Source organism: Callorhinus ursinus, unplaced genomic scaffold (assembly GCF_003265705.2).
Source record: "Callorhinus ursinus isolate GAN/ISIS: 27379988/994484 unplaced genomic scaffold, GSC_fseal_2.0 scaffold20, whole genome shotgun sequence".
NCBI classification, from domain to species: Eukaryota; Metazoa; Chordata; class Mammalia; order Carnivora; family Otariidae; genus Callorhinus; species Callorhinus ursinus.
In genome coordinates this window covers 6252488-6271597 of record NW_027397082.1, presented here as the reverse complement: position 1 = coordinate 6271597, position 19110 = coordinate 6252488, and the positions used below count along the sequence as shown (strand labels likewise).

General features: G+C 35.2%; 1 protein-coding gene across 3 annotated transcripts in view; it reads left to right on the top strand.

Annotated features, from left to right (window-relative positions):
- ATRNL1 (attractin like 1) overlaps positions 1-19110 on the top strand; it is a 919082-nt gene that overhangs the window by 317770 nt on the left and 582202 nt on the right. For all 3 annotated transcript variants that reach the window (XR_012381651.1, XM_025881114.2, XM_073904148.1), the window contains exon 21: positions 15812-15864. Coding sequence is in view for 2 of the 3 variants with exons in the window: in XM_025881114.2 (XP_025736899.1) it covers positions 15812-15864 (53 nt within the window). In the remaining variant the exon portion in view is untranslated. The remainder of the gene's footprint in view (positions 1-15811; positions 15865-19110) is intronic.

Sequence of the window (19110 nt, the reverse complement as noted above, 5' to 3'; positions counted from 1 at the left end):
TTCAGAGTCCATCGTCTCTAATGGTTCATCTCCCTCTCCGATTTCCCCCCTTCATTCTTCCCATGCTGCTATCTTCTTCTTTTTTTTTTTTTTTAACGTATATTGTATTATTAGTTTCAGAGGTACAGGTCTGTGACTCAACCGTTTTGCACATTTCACAGGGCTCACCATAGCACATACCCTCCCCAATGTCTATCATCCAGGCACCCCATCTCTCCCAGCCCCCACCACTCCAGCAACCCTCAGTTTGTTTCCTGAGATTAAGAATTCCTCATATGAGTGAGGTCATATGATACATGTCTTTCTGACTGACTTATTTCGCTCAGCATAACACCCTGTAGTTCTAGCCACATCGATGCAAATGGCAAGATCTCATTCATTTTGATGGCTGCATAATATTCCATTGTATATATATCTCATCTTCTCCATCCATTCATCTGTTGATGGACATCTTGGCTCTTTCCACAGTTTGGCTATTGTGGACATTGCTGCTATAAACACTGGGGTGCACATACCCCTTCGGATCCCTACATTTGTAACTTTGGGGTATATACCCAGTAGTACAATTGCTGGATCGTATGGTAGCTCTGTTTTCAACTTTTTGAGGAACCTCCATACTGTTTTCCAGAGTGGCTGCACCAGTTTGCATTCCCACCAACAGTATAGGAGTGTTCCACTTTCTCCACATCCCCGCCAACATCTGTCATTTCCTAACATGTTAATTTTAGCCATTCTGACTGGTGTGAGGTGGTATCTCATTGGGGTTTTGATTTGGATTTCCCTGATCTGGAGCTCTGTTGAGCACTTTTTTGTGTGTCTGTTGGCCATTTGGATGTCTTCTTTGGAAAAATGTCTGTTCATGTCTTCTTACCATTTCTTGATTGGATCATTTGTTCTTTGGGTGTTGAGTTTAATAAGTTCTGTATAGATTTTGGATACTAGGCCTTTATCTGGTATGTCATTTGCAAATACCTTCTCCCATTCTGTCAGTTGTCTTTTGGTTTTGTGGACTGTTTCTTTTCCTGTGCAAAAGCTTTTTATCTTGATGGGGTCCCAATAGTTCATTTTTGCCCTTGCTTCCCTTGCCTTTGGTGATGTTTCTAGGAAGAAGTTGCTGCGTCTGAGGTCGAAGAGGTTGCTGCCTGTGTTCTCCTTTAGGATTTTGATGGACTCTTGTCTCACGTTTAGGTCTTTCAACCATTTGGAGTCTATTTTTGTGTGTGGTGTAAGGAAATGGTCCAGTTTCATTCTTCTGCATGTGGCTGTCCAATTTTCCCAACACCATTTATTGAAGAGACTGTCTTTTTTCCATTGGACATTCTTTCCTGCATTGTCAAGGATTAGTTGACCATAGTGTTGAGGGTCCATTTTTGGGCTCTGTATTCTGTTCCATTGATCTATGTGTCTGTTTTTGTGCCAGTACCATACTGTCTTGATGATGACAGCTTTGTGATAGAGCTGGAAGTCCGGAATTGTGATGCCGCCAGCTTTGCTTTTCTTTTTCAACATTCCTCTGGCTATTCGGGGTCTTTTCTGGTTCCATACAAATTTTACGTTTATTTGTTCCATTTCTTTGAAAAAAGTGGATGGTATTTTGATAGGGGTTGCATTGAATGTGTAGATTGCTCTAGGTGGCATTGACATCTTCACAGTATTTGTTCTTCCTATCCATGAGCATGGAACGTTTTTCCATTTCTTTGTGGCTTCCTCAATTTCTTTCAGGAGTATTTTATAGTTTTCTGAGTACAGATCCTTTGCCTCTTTGGTGAGATTTATTCCTAGGTATCTTATGGTTTTGGGTGTAATTGTAAATGGGATCGACTCCTTAATTTCTCTGTCTTCTGTGTTGTTGTTGGTGTACAGGAATGCCATTGATTTCTTTGCATTGATTTTCTATCCTGCCACTTGACTGAATTCCTGTATGAGTTCTAGCAGTTTTGGGGTGGAGTCTTTTGGGTTTTCCACCTAAAGTATCATATCATCTGCAAAGAGTGAGAGTTTGACTTCTTCCTTGCCTAATTGGATGCCTTTGATTTAATTTTGTTGTCTGATTGCTGTGACTAGGATCTAAAACTATGTTGAATAGCCTTGGTGATAGTGGACATCCCTGCCGCGTTCCTGACCTTAGGGGGAAAGCTCTTAGTTTTTCCCCGTTGAGAATGATATTTGCTGTGGGTTTTTCATAGATGGCTTTTATGATATTGAGGAATGTACCCTCTATCCCTATACTCTGAAGAGTTTTGATCAAGAAATGATGCTGTACTTTGTCAAATGCTTTTTCTGCATCTATTGAGAGGACCATATGGTTCTTGTTCTTTCTTTTGTTAATGTATTGTATCACGTTGATTGATTTGCGCATGTTGAACCAACCTTGCAGCCCAGGGATAAATCCCACTTGGGCGTGGTGAAAAATCCTTTTAATGTACAGTTTTCTCCTATTGTCTAGTATTTTGGTGAGAATTTTTGCATCCATGTTCATCAAGGATATTGGTCTGTAATTCTCCTTTTTGATGGGGTCTTTTTCTGGTTTGGGAATCAAGGTAATGGTGGCCTCATAAACGAGTTTGGAAGTTTCTTTCCATCTCTATTTTTTGGAACAGTTTCAGGAGAATAGGTATTAATTCTTCTTTAAATGTTTGGTAGAATTCCCCCTGGGAAGCCATCTGGCCCTGGGCTTTTGTTTGTTGGGAGATTTTTGATGACTGCTTCAATTTCCTTAGTGGTTATAGGTCTGTTCAGGTTTTCTGTTTCTTCAGTTTTGGTAGTTGGTTCAGTTTTGGTAGTTGATACTTCTCTAGGAAAGCATCCATTTCTTCCAGGTTATCGAATTTGCTGGCATAGAGTTGCTCATAATACGTTCTTATAATTGTTTGTATTTCTTTGGTGTTGGTTGTGATCTCTCCTCTTTCATTCATGATTTTATTGATTTGGGTCATTTCTCTTTTCTTTTTGATATGTCTGTCCAGGGGTTTATCAATCTTGTTAAGTCTTTCAAAGAACTGGGTCCTAGTTTCGTTGTTTTGTTGTAATGTTCTTTTGCTTTCTATTTCATTGATTTCTGCTCTGATCCTTATTATTTCTCTTCTCCTGCTGGGTTTAGACTTTATTTGCTGTTCTTTCTCCAGGTCCCTTAGGTGTAGGGTTAGGTTGTGTATTTGAGACCTTCCTTGTTTCTTGAGAAAGGCTTGTATTGCTATATACTTTCCTCTCAGGACTGCCTTTGCTGTATCCCAAAGATTTTGAACAGTTGTGTTTTCATTTTCATTGGTTTCCATGAATTTTTTTAATTCTTGTTTTATTTCCTGGTTGACCCATTCATTCTTTAGTAGGATGCTTTTTAGCCTCCATGTATTTGAGTTCTTTCCGACTTTCCTCTTGTGATTGAGTTCTAGTTTCAAAGCATTGTGGTCTGAAAATATGCAGGGAATGATCCCAATCTTTTGGTACCAGTTGAGACCTGATTTGTGACCTAGGATGTGATCTATTCTGGAGAATGTTCCATAGGCACTAGAGAAGAATATGTATTCTGTTGCTTTGGGATGGAATGTTCTGAATATGTCTGTGAAGTCCATTTGGTCCAGTGTGTCATTTAAAATCTTTATTTCCTTGTTGATCTTTTGCTTAGATGATCTGTCCATTTCAGTCAGGGGGGTGTTAAAGTCCCCCACTATTATTGTATTGTTGTCGATGTGTTTCTTCGCTTTTGTTATTAATTGCCTTATATAATTGGCTGCTCCCATGTTAGGGGCATAGATATTTACAATTGTTAGATCTTCTTGTTGGATAGACCCTTTAAGTAGGATATAGTGTCCTTCCTCATCTCTTATTACAGTCTTTGTTTTAAAATCTAATTTGTCTGATATTAGGATTGCCACCCCAGCTTTCTTTTGGTGTCCATTAGCATGGTAAATGGTTTTCCTCCCCCTCACTTTCAATGTGGGGGTGTCTTTGGGTCTAAAATGAGTCTCTTGTAGACAGCATATTGATAGGTCTTGTTTTTTCATCCAATCTGATAGCCTGTGTCTTTTGATTGGGGCATTTAGCCCATTTACATTCAGGGTAAGTATTGAAAGGTATGAATTTAGTGCCCTTGTATTGCCTGTAAGGTGACTGTTACTGTATATTGTCTCTGTTCCTTTCTGATCTATGCTGCTTTTAGGCTCTCTCTTTGCTTAGCAGACCCCTTTCAATAATTCTTGGAGGGCTGGTTTCGTGTTTGCAAAGTCCTTTAGTTTTTGTTTGTCCTGGAAGCTTTTCATCTCTCCTTCTATTTTCAATGACAGCCTAGATGGATACAGTATTCTTGGCTGCAGATTTTTCTCGTTTAGTGCTCTGAAGATATCTTGCCAGTCCTTTCTGGCCTGCCAGGTCTCTGTGGATAGGTCTGTTGCCAATCTAATATTTTTACCATTGTAGGTTACCTATCTCTTCTCCTGAGCTGCTTTCAGGATTTTCTGGTTGTCTCTGAGACTCGTAAGTTTTACTATTAGATGTCAGGGTGTTGACCTATTATTATTGATTTTGAGAGGGGTTCTCTGTGCCTTCTGGATTTTGATGCCTGTTTCCTTCCTCACATTGGGGAAGTTCTCTATTATTTGCTCCAATATACCTTCTGCCCTCTCTCTCTTTCTTCTTCTGGGATCCCAATTATTCTAATGTTGTTTCGTCTTATCATATCACTTATCTCTCGAATTCTGCCCTCGTGGTCCTGTAGTTTTTTATCTCTTTTTTTCTCAGCCTCTTTATTTTCCATCATTTGGTCTTCTATTTCACTGATTATCTCTTCTGCCTCCTTTATCCTAGCAGTTAGTGCCCCCATTTTTGATTGCACCTCATTAATAGCCTTTTTGATTTCGACTTGTTTAGATTTTAGTTCTTTTATTTCTCCAGAAAGGGTTTCTCTAATAACTTCCACGCTTTTTTCCAGCCCATCTAGTATCTTTAAAGTCATGATTCTGTACTCTAGGTCTGACATCGTATTAATGTCCGTATTGAGTATGTCCCTGGCTGACGGTACTACCTCTTGTTCTTTTTGCTGAGGTGATTTTTTTCGTCTTGTCATTTTGTCCAGAAGAGAATAGATGAATGAGAGAACAAAATGCTAACAGATTAACAACGTCCGCAGCAAATATACTGTATACAAAACAGAAAAGACCTGAAATCAGGGGACAAGAAAGGGAAAGAAAGAAAAAAGAAAGAGAAAAAAAAAGAAAAAAAGATAAAAACAAAAACAGAACAATACAAAAAAAGCAAAATATGATTAAATATGATCAGGCTAGTGCATAGGTCAGTGCCACACACTAGATTTTGGGCGTATTTTGGTCTGTTAGAAAAAAGTGCCTCCTAAATTTTTAATGGAAGAAAGACATATATGTATAAAATAAGGGTTGGTACAATGAAGGGATGGAAGATGAGTGTAAAGATGAAAATTATAAAAGATTTTATAAAAGGAATTGATAAGACAAGTTGTTTGAAAAAAGAAAGAAGGAGATTTAAAAAAAAAAGAAAAGAAAAAAGGGAGAGAATGTGATTAGGCAGGAGACTAGAACAAAGCCATATACTAGTGATTTAGGGTATATTTTGATGTGTTAGAAGAAACTGTATCCCAAAATTTTAAAGAGAGAAAACTTATATATATATGCCAAAAATAAGTGTAACTAATATGAAGGGATAAAATATGACTCTAGAAATGAAAAATAAAAAATGTCTTTTTTTTAAAAAGGGATTGATAAGATGTTGGTTGAAAAAGGGAAAAAGAAAAATTTAAAAAAAGTTAAAAAAATTAACTTTGATGAACTAATGAATCATGGTAAAAAAAAGGCATGAATTCTATGTGCAGTATTCCCCTAGCTCTGGAGTTCTCCCATTCTCCTTGATCGGTAAACTTGGTCTTGGCTTGCTGGCTGTTCGTGCTGATCTTCTGGGGGAGGGGCCTGTTGCCGTGGTTTCCAAATGTCTTGCCGGAGGCTGAATTGTCCTGCCCTTGTTGGTCCAGGCTAAGCAATCTGCTCGGGTTTGCTCTCAGGAGCTTTTGTTCCCTGCAAGCTCTCGGTACAGCTTTGGAGGACCAGGGCGAAAATGGTGGCCTCCCAATCTCCACCCGGAGGAGCTGAGAACTCGGGGCCCCGCTCCTCAGTGCGCCCCCAGAGAAAAACAGTCACTCCCGTCTCCCTGGTCTCCGGCCTCACTCCGTGCTCACCCGGCCTGTGACCGACCCCGTGTGGAGTCTCCAAACCCAGCAGATCCCTTCGGTGCGTTCCCGCGCCAGTCTTCCCGAGGGAGAAAGGGGAGTCTCCCCGGCTCTGCCGCTTGTTGGGTTCCTGCTGGAGGAGCAGTGGCCCGACTGGGCCACGGATCACAGTTTATGGCTACCCCGAGCTGAGAGCCCATGCCTCGGCTCCGTCTCTGCAGCCGGCTTCCCTGCTCCGATACCTGGGAGTTCTGCTGCACTCAGGCACCCCCGGTCTTTCTGTGACCTCGAGGGTCGTGAGACCACACTGTCCCGCGAGGGTTCCACCCCCCGTTTAGCCACTGGAGCGACGTCCCTCAGCGGTGCCAACTAATAAAAGTTCCGATTTTGTGCTCCGGCTATCACTTGCCTGGAGCGGCCGACGGAGGCCCCCTCCCCCGCCGTCTATCCTTCTGAATATCGCCTCGGATTCACTTTTCCGCACATCCTACCTTCCAGTAAGTGGTCGCTTCTCTGTTCAGAGAGTTGTTGCTACTCTCCTCTTCAATCTCCTGTTGAGTTTGTAGTTGTTTAGAATGGTTTGATCCCTATTCAGCTGAATTCCTGAGACCAGACAAAATCCAGGTCTCCTACTTCTCCCCCATCTTGCTCCGCCCCCGATTCCCAGGTGTTTTAAATCATCTGTCATGATATTTCAAAATTAATGCAATTAGATATCCACCCCCTGTTTTTTAGTTTCTGAGTAGAAAAAGTACATCTTAGGATGTATACATTTATATATTTAAATATTTAAATTAATAGGGAGAAGATGCAATGCTATATTTTAGCACTTAGAATATGGAATTATTTTATATTTTCTCTTTTTTTTAGATATTTATTTATTTATTTCAGAGAGATAGAGAATGAGAGATAGAGAGCACGAGAGGGAAGAGGGTCAGAGGGAGAAGAAGACTCCCTGCTGAGCAGGGAGCCCGATCATGTGGGACTCGATCCTGGGACTCCAGGATCACGACCCGAGCCGAAGGCAGTCGCTGAACCAACTGAACCACCCAGGCGCCCTTATATTTTCTCTTTTAAAAGTTATATTCATAATGCAATGTGGTAATTCACAGAAGTGATAGCCATTATTAGGTGACATGTAATGAGAATATTTGCCCTTTTAAAATCCGTAATATATATTTCAGTCTAAATCTGTTTTCTTAAAAGGTCTGGCTGTTTGCTTAGTTTGCTTACTAGGAATAGAGGATGATTATCCCTTTGGTTTAGACAGAGAATACTTTGAAGTTATGTTTTTAATTAAACCGTTCAGAAGACTTCTGAAGTCTTTTAATGTTTGTATCTAATTTTTATGCAGAATGATTCTGAATTTAAAAATATTACTTGGCCTACATATTAGAAATATTAATGTAATTTATATAGTGCATTATTAATATGTTTAAATAATTATTATTTATATCTATACTTTCCCTTCACATTCACTTTACCTCCTATAATCTGAGTTTGAAGTTCATCAAGTAATTTAATTTCTCAAATTATTGTGTGAATTAGATTAGTATATGTTCATATCTCAAATACATATATTGAAATATTTTATAGTAAGAAATTTTACATGTAACAAAATATTATGGTGGACAGACCTTAAGATGACTATCAATGATCTCTGCCTCCTGGTTATTCACACTATTATATGGTGTGGGCAGGATCTTTGACTTCTAAACCAGAAAATATGGCAAGGATAATGGTATATCACTTCCATAATTATAGCATGTCATTTCTGTATATATACTTTAAGTCTGTCCTTTTTTTAGAAAAGATTTTATTTATTTGAGAGACCGAGAAAGAGAGACAGAGAGAGAGCCCAGACAGAAATTGAGAGGGAGAAGCTGACTTCCTACTGAGCAGAGCCTGACGTGGGGCTCAATCCCAGGACCTGCGATCATGACCTGAGCAAAAGGCAGACTCTTAACGGACTGAGCCACCAGGCACCCCTTTAAGTCTATGTCTTTTTTTTAATGATTTTTATTTATTTGAGAAAGAGAGAGAGAACATGAGATGGGGGGAGGGTCAAAGGGAGAAGCAGACTCCGCGCCAAGCAGGGAGCCCAGTGTGGGACTCGATCCCAAGACTCCAGGATCATGACCTGAGCCAAAGGCAGGCGCTTAACCAACTGAGCCACCCAGGCGCCCCTAAGTCTGCGTCTTGTTAGAAGATTTGATCTAGAGAGTTTCTCCCTTTCTGGCTGCCTTTGAAGAATTAAGTGGAGCTGAAGGCATCCTCTGGGGGCTGAGGGCAGCCTCCAGCCAGTAATAAGCAAGAAACCAAGGTCTTTAGTTCTATAGTCACAAAGATATAAATTCTGCCGGCAACCTAAGGGAGCTCAGAAGCAGCGCAACCCCAGTCAAGCCTCTGATGAAAACCCAACCCCCAGCTGATACCTTGATTACAGCTATACAGTAGACCCCAGGTCCAGCCAATGACTTGATTGTATCCTACCTCATCTCAGAATCAGAGAACCCAACTTTGCCCTGTGTTCAGACTCCTGACCCATAAAAACTGTGAGATAATATATATGTTGATTAAAGTTGCTAAGCTTTTGTGATTTGTTACTTAGCAGTAGATAACTAGTGCAAATATATCCAATTGATCTTTTATTTTATTTAGTTGAATTATATATTTGTATATTAAATATATAATACATACCTTACATGCTTTTAGGGTTTTCAAACTATGAAGGGCATCTCAATCCTTGATAGAAAAAATATACTTTCCTGAATGGGCAAAATAATTTTAACAATGCAAATTAAGGCTTTTCTAAAAACAGACTATTTAAAAAGAAATTTTACTTATGTGTTACTTAACACAGTGGTTTGTTACCAAACAAAATAGCTTGGGGCACCCGAGGGTGGTTGAGTTGGTTAAACATCCAACTCTTGATTTCAGCTCAAGTCATGACCTCAGGGTTGTGGAATCGAGCCCTGTGTTGGGTTCCACGCTCAGCACGGAGACTGCCTGCCCCTCTCCCTCTGCTCCTCCTCCTGCTTGTGCTCTCTCTCTCTCTCAAATAAATAAATAATCTTTAAAATAATAGAAAGTAAAACATTCCTTAAAACATTTTTTCTTAATCTGATTATTTTACATTCATATATGTAAAATTTTAGTAAGAAAGAATTTAGAATTTTCTTCATAATATTGCTCTCTCCTTTTGTTGAAAATAATTGTGAGGTACTCCATTCTGATATTTTAGTTTCATTTATGTATGAGGTCTACAATGAAATTGGTAGGTTATGATAATCTTGATTCCCAATCACATTATTATATAGGTTACATGAAAATCTGTGATGGCTGTGCGAAACATTTCAATATATCAGCAATTATATTTGTAATAGATTTGCATAAATGGTTTTATCAATTGATTTTGATATGTGGGAAATGAGATGGGAAGATCATTCAGTTGCGTAGCACAGCATTAGGTATAGGTGATACATTTATACATATATTTATAAATTTTTACACATATACATTTATATATTTACTTGAGATTTCATTTATTTCATTCCTTGTAATGAATATATTTTTCCATGGGTGGTGACTCTGCTATTTGAATGCAAGATCTTGGATTTTGATTAGAGATATGATAAGTAGACCTGAATTCTTTCTTTCTTTTCTTTTCTTTTTTCTTTTTTGAGTGAATTAGACATGAGACAAATTTGTCTTATAGAGTATGACATATTTATAAGAAGAAAAAATTTATTATTCTTGTCTGGTCTCTATCTTTACTATGATGATTACCAATTCCCATACTTCCTCTACATTTACCAGTGAGTTCTTAAATTTGTGCTTTTAATAAGAGCTCTTCCTTCTCCACCATTTATTTATTATTAGGATGAACTCATGAATTCCTGTTTTCTCCAGTGATTTATAAATTACTGTTATACTTAATCACTTAGCACTCATCTTGTTACAGATTTGGCCGGTGGGAGCTACTTAAAGCTCACTTGTATTTTTGTGACATATACCCATCATTTTGTGAATACTTCATTACTTTCTCATATGAGATGTTCCAGGCTCATCTTATACCTGTCCTGCCTCAGATCAGCCATTTTAAAAATATTTTTAGGGCACCTGGGTGGCTCAGATGGTTGGCCTTCTGCCTTCGGCTCGGGTCGTGATCCCAGGTCCTAGGATTAAGTCCTGCGTCAAGCTCCCTGCTCAGCGGGGAGCCTACTTCTCCCTCTGCCTCTCTCTCTCTGTCTTTTATGAATAAATAAATAAAATCTTAAAAAAATATTTTTATAGAACTCTGATTCCTTGTAATGAAGAGTTATATTAGAGGCTAATATCTTGGTGCTAAATATGCTCTTTGCTGTCTTAACTTAGTGGACTGTTCAGTGAACAGAACTAGGAAATATTTATATGTACAAAGAAGTACATATATACATGTACATGTGTTCATGTGTATGCATATACACACATATACATATTTTAGAAAACAATACTTCATACCCAGACTTCCAATTCCAATATATCCCTCTAAGGTTCTTTTGGACCTTTTCCAGTTTAATATCTCTATGTCTCTTCTTCCTCAGTGAGAACACTGGCTTCCAATGACATTAATACATTCTTTATTTGCTCAATTCTGTAATATAAGAAATACTTTCAGAATTGCTTTGTCTATATCACTTTAATAATGAAACCTAAAAAGATTTCAAAGTTTGACTCCTCCACCCTACTCTGCTCAGGCTTGAGGATATATAGTCAGATACTGCGTTAAGAAGTTATTTGGAATGGTCCCTCTTCTTTTTTCTTTCTTCCCTTCCTCCCTTCCTCCCTTCCTTCCTTTTCTGTTCCTCCTCACCTCTCCTCTCCTACTCTCCTCCCTCCCTTCCTTCTTTTTCCTTCAGGATGGCTAAATAGTATTCATTTGAAATTCATTAGATTCATTTCTTTTAGTTTCTGTTCTAAGGTTTTTTTCCTCTTTCTCATTCTTAATTGGTTTAATAATGTATATATTTTGGAATATGTTGAACATTGACATTCTTTCAAAAGACAAAATTACTTAAAAATATACTCAGAGAGATTAGTTCCCATTTCCTCCTTTCTCCTCCAGTAGGTAACTGACTTCATTGTTTTCTTGTTTATCCTTCCTGTGATTCATATCTCTATATATCTCTATATATGTTTTATATACATGCATATATTTCTTACATGTATGTGTGTGTGTATATATATACACACATATACACATACATTCATTCTTTTCCTTCTTACACAAAAGGTAACAGATCCGAGATATGTATCTATATTAGGTCATAAAGATCTTCATTATCTTTTTGTTTGGTTTTATTTACAGATGTATGATATGCCATTGTGTTTATGTACTGTAGTTTATTTAACAAATCTTGTGTGCATGGACCTTTAGATTGTTTACAATATTTTGTAATTATAAATGATGCTGCAGTAAATAAACTTGTGCTCATATATTTTCATATTGCTGGTGGTGTACTTCCAAGTTCCTATAAGTGGGATTGTTGGGTTGAAGAATAAATGCTCACGTAGTTTTGTTAGATATTGCTAAATTTTCCTCCATAGGGATTTTCTCATTTTGTATTCCCACCAGCTCATAACTGTATAGGCGCACTGTTTGCCCAGTCTCATAAGCAGAGCATATTGCTATAATTTTGAAATTTTGACAATCTGATGAGGGAGAAGTGGTATCTTAGTATAGTTTTAGCTCATATTTCCCTGTTTAAAAGTGAAGTTGAACATCTTTTCATATATTTAAGATGATTGTTATATAATTTTTTGTGAATTGTCTATTTATGGCTTTTGCCAGTTTTTCTATGGAATTGTCCTTCCCTTATTAAAGAGTTCTTTATAAATTAAGGATTTTAGCCCTTTTAGCTCACATATATTGTCAGTGTTCTCACAATTTGTCCTATCTTTTGATTTTACTAATGACATTTCTTTTTACCATGCCTTTCAGTATACCTGTGTTATCATGCAATTTTTTCTTCTAATTGTTTAAAATTTTATTTTGTATGCTAGGATATCTGATCCATTTAGAGTTTTTTGTATGTGTATAGTGTGGGGACTGGATCTGATTTTATATTTTTCCAAATGGCTATCCAGTTGTCTGAATACCATTTGTGAAAAAGACTTTACCTTGATCATTTAAAATACCACTTTTATCATATGATATGCTAGATTTTTAGTATATGATAGTTGAGCCTGTTTCTGCAATTGCTATTCTGTACCTTTGGTCTTTCAATCAATGTACTGATACTACACTATTTTAATCGTATAGACCTTGAATATATTTTAATATCTTTTAAGTCTAGTTCCCCTCAAAGCTCTTCCTTTTCACTGTTTTTTTTTAAATTAAATTTTTAATTTTAATTTCAGTATAGTTAACATACATTGTTTTATTAGTTGCAGGTATACAATATAGTGATTCAACAATTCTGTACATTATTTAAGTGCTCATCATGATAAGTGCACTGTTTAATCCCCATCACCTATTTCATCCATCCCCCTACATTCCTCCCCTCTGGTAACCATCAGTTTGTTCTCTGTAGTTAAAAGAGTTTATTTATTGGTTTTTCTCTCTTTTTCCTTTGCTTGTTTGTTTTGTTTCTTAAATTCCACATCATATGGTATTTGTTTTTTTTCTGAGTTATTTCACTTAGTATTATACTTTATAGGTCTATACATGTTGTTGAAAATGGTAAGGTATCATTCTTTATGGCTGAATTATATTCCATTGTGTATACATACCATATCTTCCTTATACATTCATCTTTCAATGGCTACTTGGGCTATTATATGTTTACTTCTGCATGTGAACATTAAGATCAACTTATTGGAATTTTTATTTGGTAAAATTGAAAATTACCTTTCAAATTAACTGCCATCCTGATGACGTTGAGATGTCCCAATGAAAAATAAGGAATGTATTTGCATATATTTATGCCTACTTTTGGGTTTGCAGGATGAGTTTTTTGCCTAAAGTTTCATTATATTTCCTTTGGAACTATTTATTTCCTTAGTTATTTGCAGGCACTAATGGTTTTTTAGATGATAGCTGAAATTAAATTACTAAAAATTGATGTTTAAACTCCGCTCATAATTATACATTTTGAAAATACTTTTAATACATTCAAAATTGTCTCAATACTTATTAATATAAAGATCTTTAGACAACATATTCTGATTTGCTTTTTTGAGTTTGAAAATTTAAAAGAGAATATAATTCTATATTGGACTCCTTCAAGAACTCTATAAAGCCTCTCAGCTTAATTCTTTTTTTTTAAGTAAGGTTTTATTTACTTATTTATTTTAGAGAGAGTGAGAGAGTGTGTGCAAGCACTTGAGCACATGAGCATGGGGAGGTTCCGGGGGGGGGGAAGGAGAATCTGAAGCAGACTCTGAGCTGAGCACAGAGCCCATCATGGGGCTCCATCTCACTACCATAAGATTATGACCTGAGCTGAAACCAAGTCAGCCACTTAACCACCCAGGTGCCCCTCAGCTTAGTTCTTAACAAGGTGGTATTAATTCCTTATTTCCATTAAAATTCTGGGCTTGAGTAATGAAATGTAGCAAAAATTACTTCCTAAACAAGAGCATATAATTTCATCCTCCTGAGATAATTTGTAGCTTGGAGAAAATAAAATTTTAACCATGGCCTCATAAAAATTATATTTTGTTGAAGGTAACGTATTACAATAACTTCTATTCCAATATGATATTAAATAATTTGAATAAACTTAATATTATCAACCAGAATAAATACTGTGTAACTTCCATGTGGGAATATAGGTTTGTATCCAGAGCTCTTAAAGTCAACATATAGATTAATTAAAAAGTACTTGAAATCCTTAACGTTTGTCAAAGTCATTTTAGATTGCTATGGTACTTGAAAGCCATTTATTTAGACAAATATGATATGCAGGGAATATCATGCATAACAATGCAGGCACTATTATTTTGAATATTTTCCTATTCTAAAAGTAGTATTGAGGGGAGCCTGCATGGCTCAATCAGTTAAATATCTGCCTTTAGCTTAGGTCATGATCCTGGGTCCTGAGATTGAGCCCCAGTTTGGGCTCCCTGCTCAGTGGTGAACCTGCTTCTCCCTCTTCCTCTGCTGCTCTCCCTGCTTGTGCTCTCTCTCAAATAAATAAATAAACTCTTTTAAAAAAATAAAAGTAGTATTGAGATATCCATTTGGCACAAGTCATATTTTTTGTGACAGAAAAAGGAATTATAATAGTATTGTAAATCAGTCCTTCAGAGTATGTATATATTTGGTACAAAGTGATGGGGTTTATGGAGGTGAGCTTAAATGAAGGAACAAAATATAGAAATAGTAGAGAACCTGAAGTGCTTAACCTAGTAATAATGAGTATGATCATTTTCTACAGCTAGAAAACTATATATCACACATTTTGAAAGTTGATTTGGGGAAGTTACAGGAAACTAATCCCCAAAGTTTCATTGTTTCACAGAGAATAAAGTTAGTGGTATAATTGACTATTATATTTCAACTTTAATTTTGCAGTTAGTGTAGAAAAAGATTTACTCTTCAACTCATGAATAAAAACACTAGGAACACATAGCTCAAAAATGCACTCAGAATGTAACCTGATTATTTAGCTTATTATTCTCAACTGTCTGGCCTTTTATTAATTAAAAAAAATATAAAAATTATTCCTGTGTTCTTATTAATGCTATTAAAACTAAAGACATTTTGGAAGGTCTTTGTCATCTTTTAAACTTTTACATATACTTTAAATACTTAGTCACTTTATGCAGTTAGCCTGGTGTATATCATTTTATAATAATTTATTTTGGAGGGTGTTCCAGTGAAAAAACATTATGTGAAATCAAGCTGTATCTCTGTTAGGCACTCTCATTTTAATTGAATTCTGGAAACATATAAAAATGTGAACTTCAGAAATTTTGAGAACATTTATGATCTTCTCCCACTGCTATAATTAACCATAATTTTGAAGAATTTAATTTAACTTAGAATTCATGATTTGGAATGCTCTTATGTTCTTCCATTTTTTATAATCTGCTTACATAAATTCAGAGTTTGAGCTACTGAATTTAGAGTTGGACAATTCAGAAAAAACTTTTCTTTATTACACAATTGGGGAGATCTTTTTTAAAATATAGAATCATTGTGTAGAAACCGGGGAAAAATGAATTATATTTCAAAGAATACCAGAAGAAAATGATGTAGATTTATAAATTCCCCAAATTTTCTTCCTTCACCTAGAATTATCTCTATATCTTTATCAAGAATTTCAATTTCCTTTCATAATATTAAGGAAGAATATATACCCCCAAACTCCTAGTCTTACCCCATCTGTCTTGTGACATTCCCCTTTATCATCTTGTGTGTGTGACTATTTGTCTTCACTGTTTCTTTTCTCTACTCGTGCTCAAGTATTGGCTTTCTACATTAATTATTTTGAAGATTTGTTTTTAAAAATTTGATTAATGGTATAGTTTTTAAGATGTTTTAATGTAGAGTTTAATTATTGTTTTGCTTGAAGAAAAAATACGAAGGTTTTGAATTTTGCTCAGTAGTAAATGAGTTTTTTATTTCTACAGATGCGACTCTGAAAATCGCTATGTTGGTAATCCACTTAGAGGAACATGTTATTGTAAGTACTTTTGCTTTTTCATTTTAAATAGCTAGTTTATATTTTTAGTCTTAGGTGATTTTGCAGATAATAGAATTCATCTTGCATGCTGATGTCATTAATCTGTTACCATTTTTATTTCTTAAATCTTACAATACAATTCCATATATGTTGCTAAGAAAGGCATTCTTTTTGCTGTATTTTAAAAATTACATTTGGTGCATTTTTTTCTACTCTTGAAGAGTGACATAGAAATAGATCTTATTCTGGACATGGAAACAAAAATAGGACTTGAATAATCTCAGCTGGATTTAATGTGATCTTTTCATTTTGATTAAATTTTGAATGATTAGAATTTTGAGATAGATTTTTGCAGGGGGCAATTTTGGTCATCACTAAAAAGCTGTGTTGATTTTTTACTGAAAGATACTTTCACTGGGGAGTGATCATATGTTAGATGTATGTTTAACCTTTTAAGAAACAATTTTCAAATGGTTATATCATTTTACATTCCCACCAGGAGTGTATGAGTTTCAGTTCTCCAAATCTCTCAATATTTCATATGGTTAGTCTTTTTAATTTTATCTGTCCTAATAGGTGTGTAATGTCTTTTTATTTACATTTCTCTAATGAGAGATGATGTTAAACATTTGTTCACATGATTATTTGTTCTCTCTCTCTTTTTTTTATTTGATGAAATGTGTTTAAATCTGTTGTCCACTTTTAAAAACTGGATTGTTTTCATTATTGAGTTTTCAGAGTACTTTATGTATTACAGATACAAATATTTTATGTGACATATGATTTGTAAATATTTTTTTTTAGTTTTGTGGCTTATATTTTCACTCTATTAGTATTTTTTTTGAAGAGGAGTTTTTAATGAAGATGAAGTTCAATTTATCCATCTGTTCTTTGAGAAATCTTAGCCTAACCTAAGATCACAAAGATTTTCCCATTTTCTTTTAGAAGTTTTCTATTTTTATGTTTTCTAATTAAGAATATAGTTGATTTTGAGTTAATATTTGTATATATTTCAAGAGATGGATCAATTTTTTTCTCCATATGGGTATCCAAATATTCTAGCACAGTTTGTTTAAAGACTTTCTTTTAACCAATGAATTGCTTTTACACCTTTCTTGAAAATCAGTTGCCCATTTATAGGAGTGTAAAGGCTGGGGCACCAGGGTGGCTCAGTCGGTTAAGTGCCTGACTCATGGTTTAGGCTCACAGTCATGATCTCATGATCTCATGATTTCATGGTCGTGAGATTGATCCCTATATCAGGCTCCGCACTCACCGTGGAGTCTGCTTGTCCCTCCCCCACCACCCTCCACTTGTTCTCTCTCTCTCAAATAAATAAATAAAATCTTAAAAAAAAAAGAGTGTAAAGGCTATTTCTGCAATCTGTTATGTTCTGTTAATTAATTTACCTACTTTTATACCAAAATAGCACTGTTAGAACTACTGTAGTTTCATAATAAGTTTTGGAATTATGTAGCATTTATTCTCCAATTTCATTCTTTTACAAACTTGTTTTGGCTTTGGGTTCCATTTCTTTTGTGTTTACATATGAATTTTAGAACCAGCTTGTCAGTTTTTACCAAAATACATGCTCGGATTTGGATTGAGATTGTGTTTAATTTATAGAACAACTTGGGGGGAATTGATATCTTAACCATAGTGAGTCTTCTGACCCATGAATATATATCTCTTCTTTTAACTTAATTATTTTAAAATTTATTCTCAACAATATTTGGTATTTTTCACTATGTAGGTCTTTCATAGTTTTTGTCAGATTTCTCCCTACATATTTTTTATTTTTGCTGCTGTTGTAAATAGTATTTTTTAATAAATTTTTAATTGTGTCTGTATAGTAAAACTACAATTGATTTTTATGTTGATTTTGTATCCTTCAGCTTTGTTAAATTTAGTTATTAGTTGTAGTACCTTTTTTTTGTAGATTCCATTATATTTTAATGCAGACAATAATGTGTTTTGCAATTATGGAATTTGAATTTTTTCTTTCTTCTAAGGATGGCTTTTCTTTCTTTTTTCTTGTCTTATTGCATTGGCTACTACCTCTAGTACCATGTGAAAAGATGTGATGAGCATGGAAACGTTCTACTGTTGTTGTTGATTTTAGAGGGAAAACATTCAGTCTTTCACTATTAAGTATGATGTAGGTTTTTCCTAGATGCCTTTATCAAGTTGAAGAAATTCTCTTCTAGTCCTACTAGAATGGGTGTTTGTGTATGTCATATAGTTTTTCTGTATCAATTAAGATGATCACAAGGTGTTTCTATTTTACTTTGTTAGTATAGCAATTTTAGTTTTTAAAAGTAATGAATGCTACAACATATGGATATACCACTTTTTTTGTTGTTCATCAGTAGATGAACATTGGGATTCTATCTAGCCTTTGGCTGTTATGAAAAATGCTGATATGAACATTCATATGGTCTTTGTATAGACATATGATTCCATTTCCTTTGGGTAGATTCCTAGAAGTAGAATTGCTGGGTTGTATGATAAACCTATGTTTAACTTTTTAAGTAACTGCCGAATGATTTTACAATATACCTGTGCCATTTTACATTCCTACTAGAAATTTATAGATGCTTCAATAATTCTGCATCCTCACCAACACTTAATATTGTCTGTCTTTTTGATTATAGCTATTCTAGAGTATGTGTAGTAGTAGCTTGTGGTCTTAATTTGTATTTTTCTCATGACTGATAATGTTGAGCTCAATTTCATGTGTCCATGTCCTGCACATGTTTTGTTAGATATGTAAAATACTAAATTTCCTGATACTTTTGTTGCTATTTAAATAGTATCTTTTAAAATTACATTTTCTACTTGTGTTTGATATATAAAAATTAAATTCATTTTAGTACATTAATCTGATATTCATTAACCTTAATGAACTCTTATTAGGTCTAATTATTTACAGATATGTTTGGTTTTTAAATACAATTAATTTATATTACATACAAATAAAAACTGTTTTATTCCCCTCTATCCAGTTTTTTTGTTGGGAGTTTTTTGATTACAGATTCAGTTTTTTGCTTGTAATCACTCTTCTCAAATTTCCTATTTCTCCCTGATTCAGTTTTGGAAGGTCATGTGTTTCTAGGAATTGATGTCTTCTAGGTTGTCCAATTTGTTTGTATATAATTTTTCTTAATATTCATAATCCTTTGTGTTTCTGTGGTATTATTTCTCCTCTTTAATTTCTTTTTTTTAAATTTTTTTATTGTTATGTTA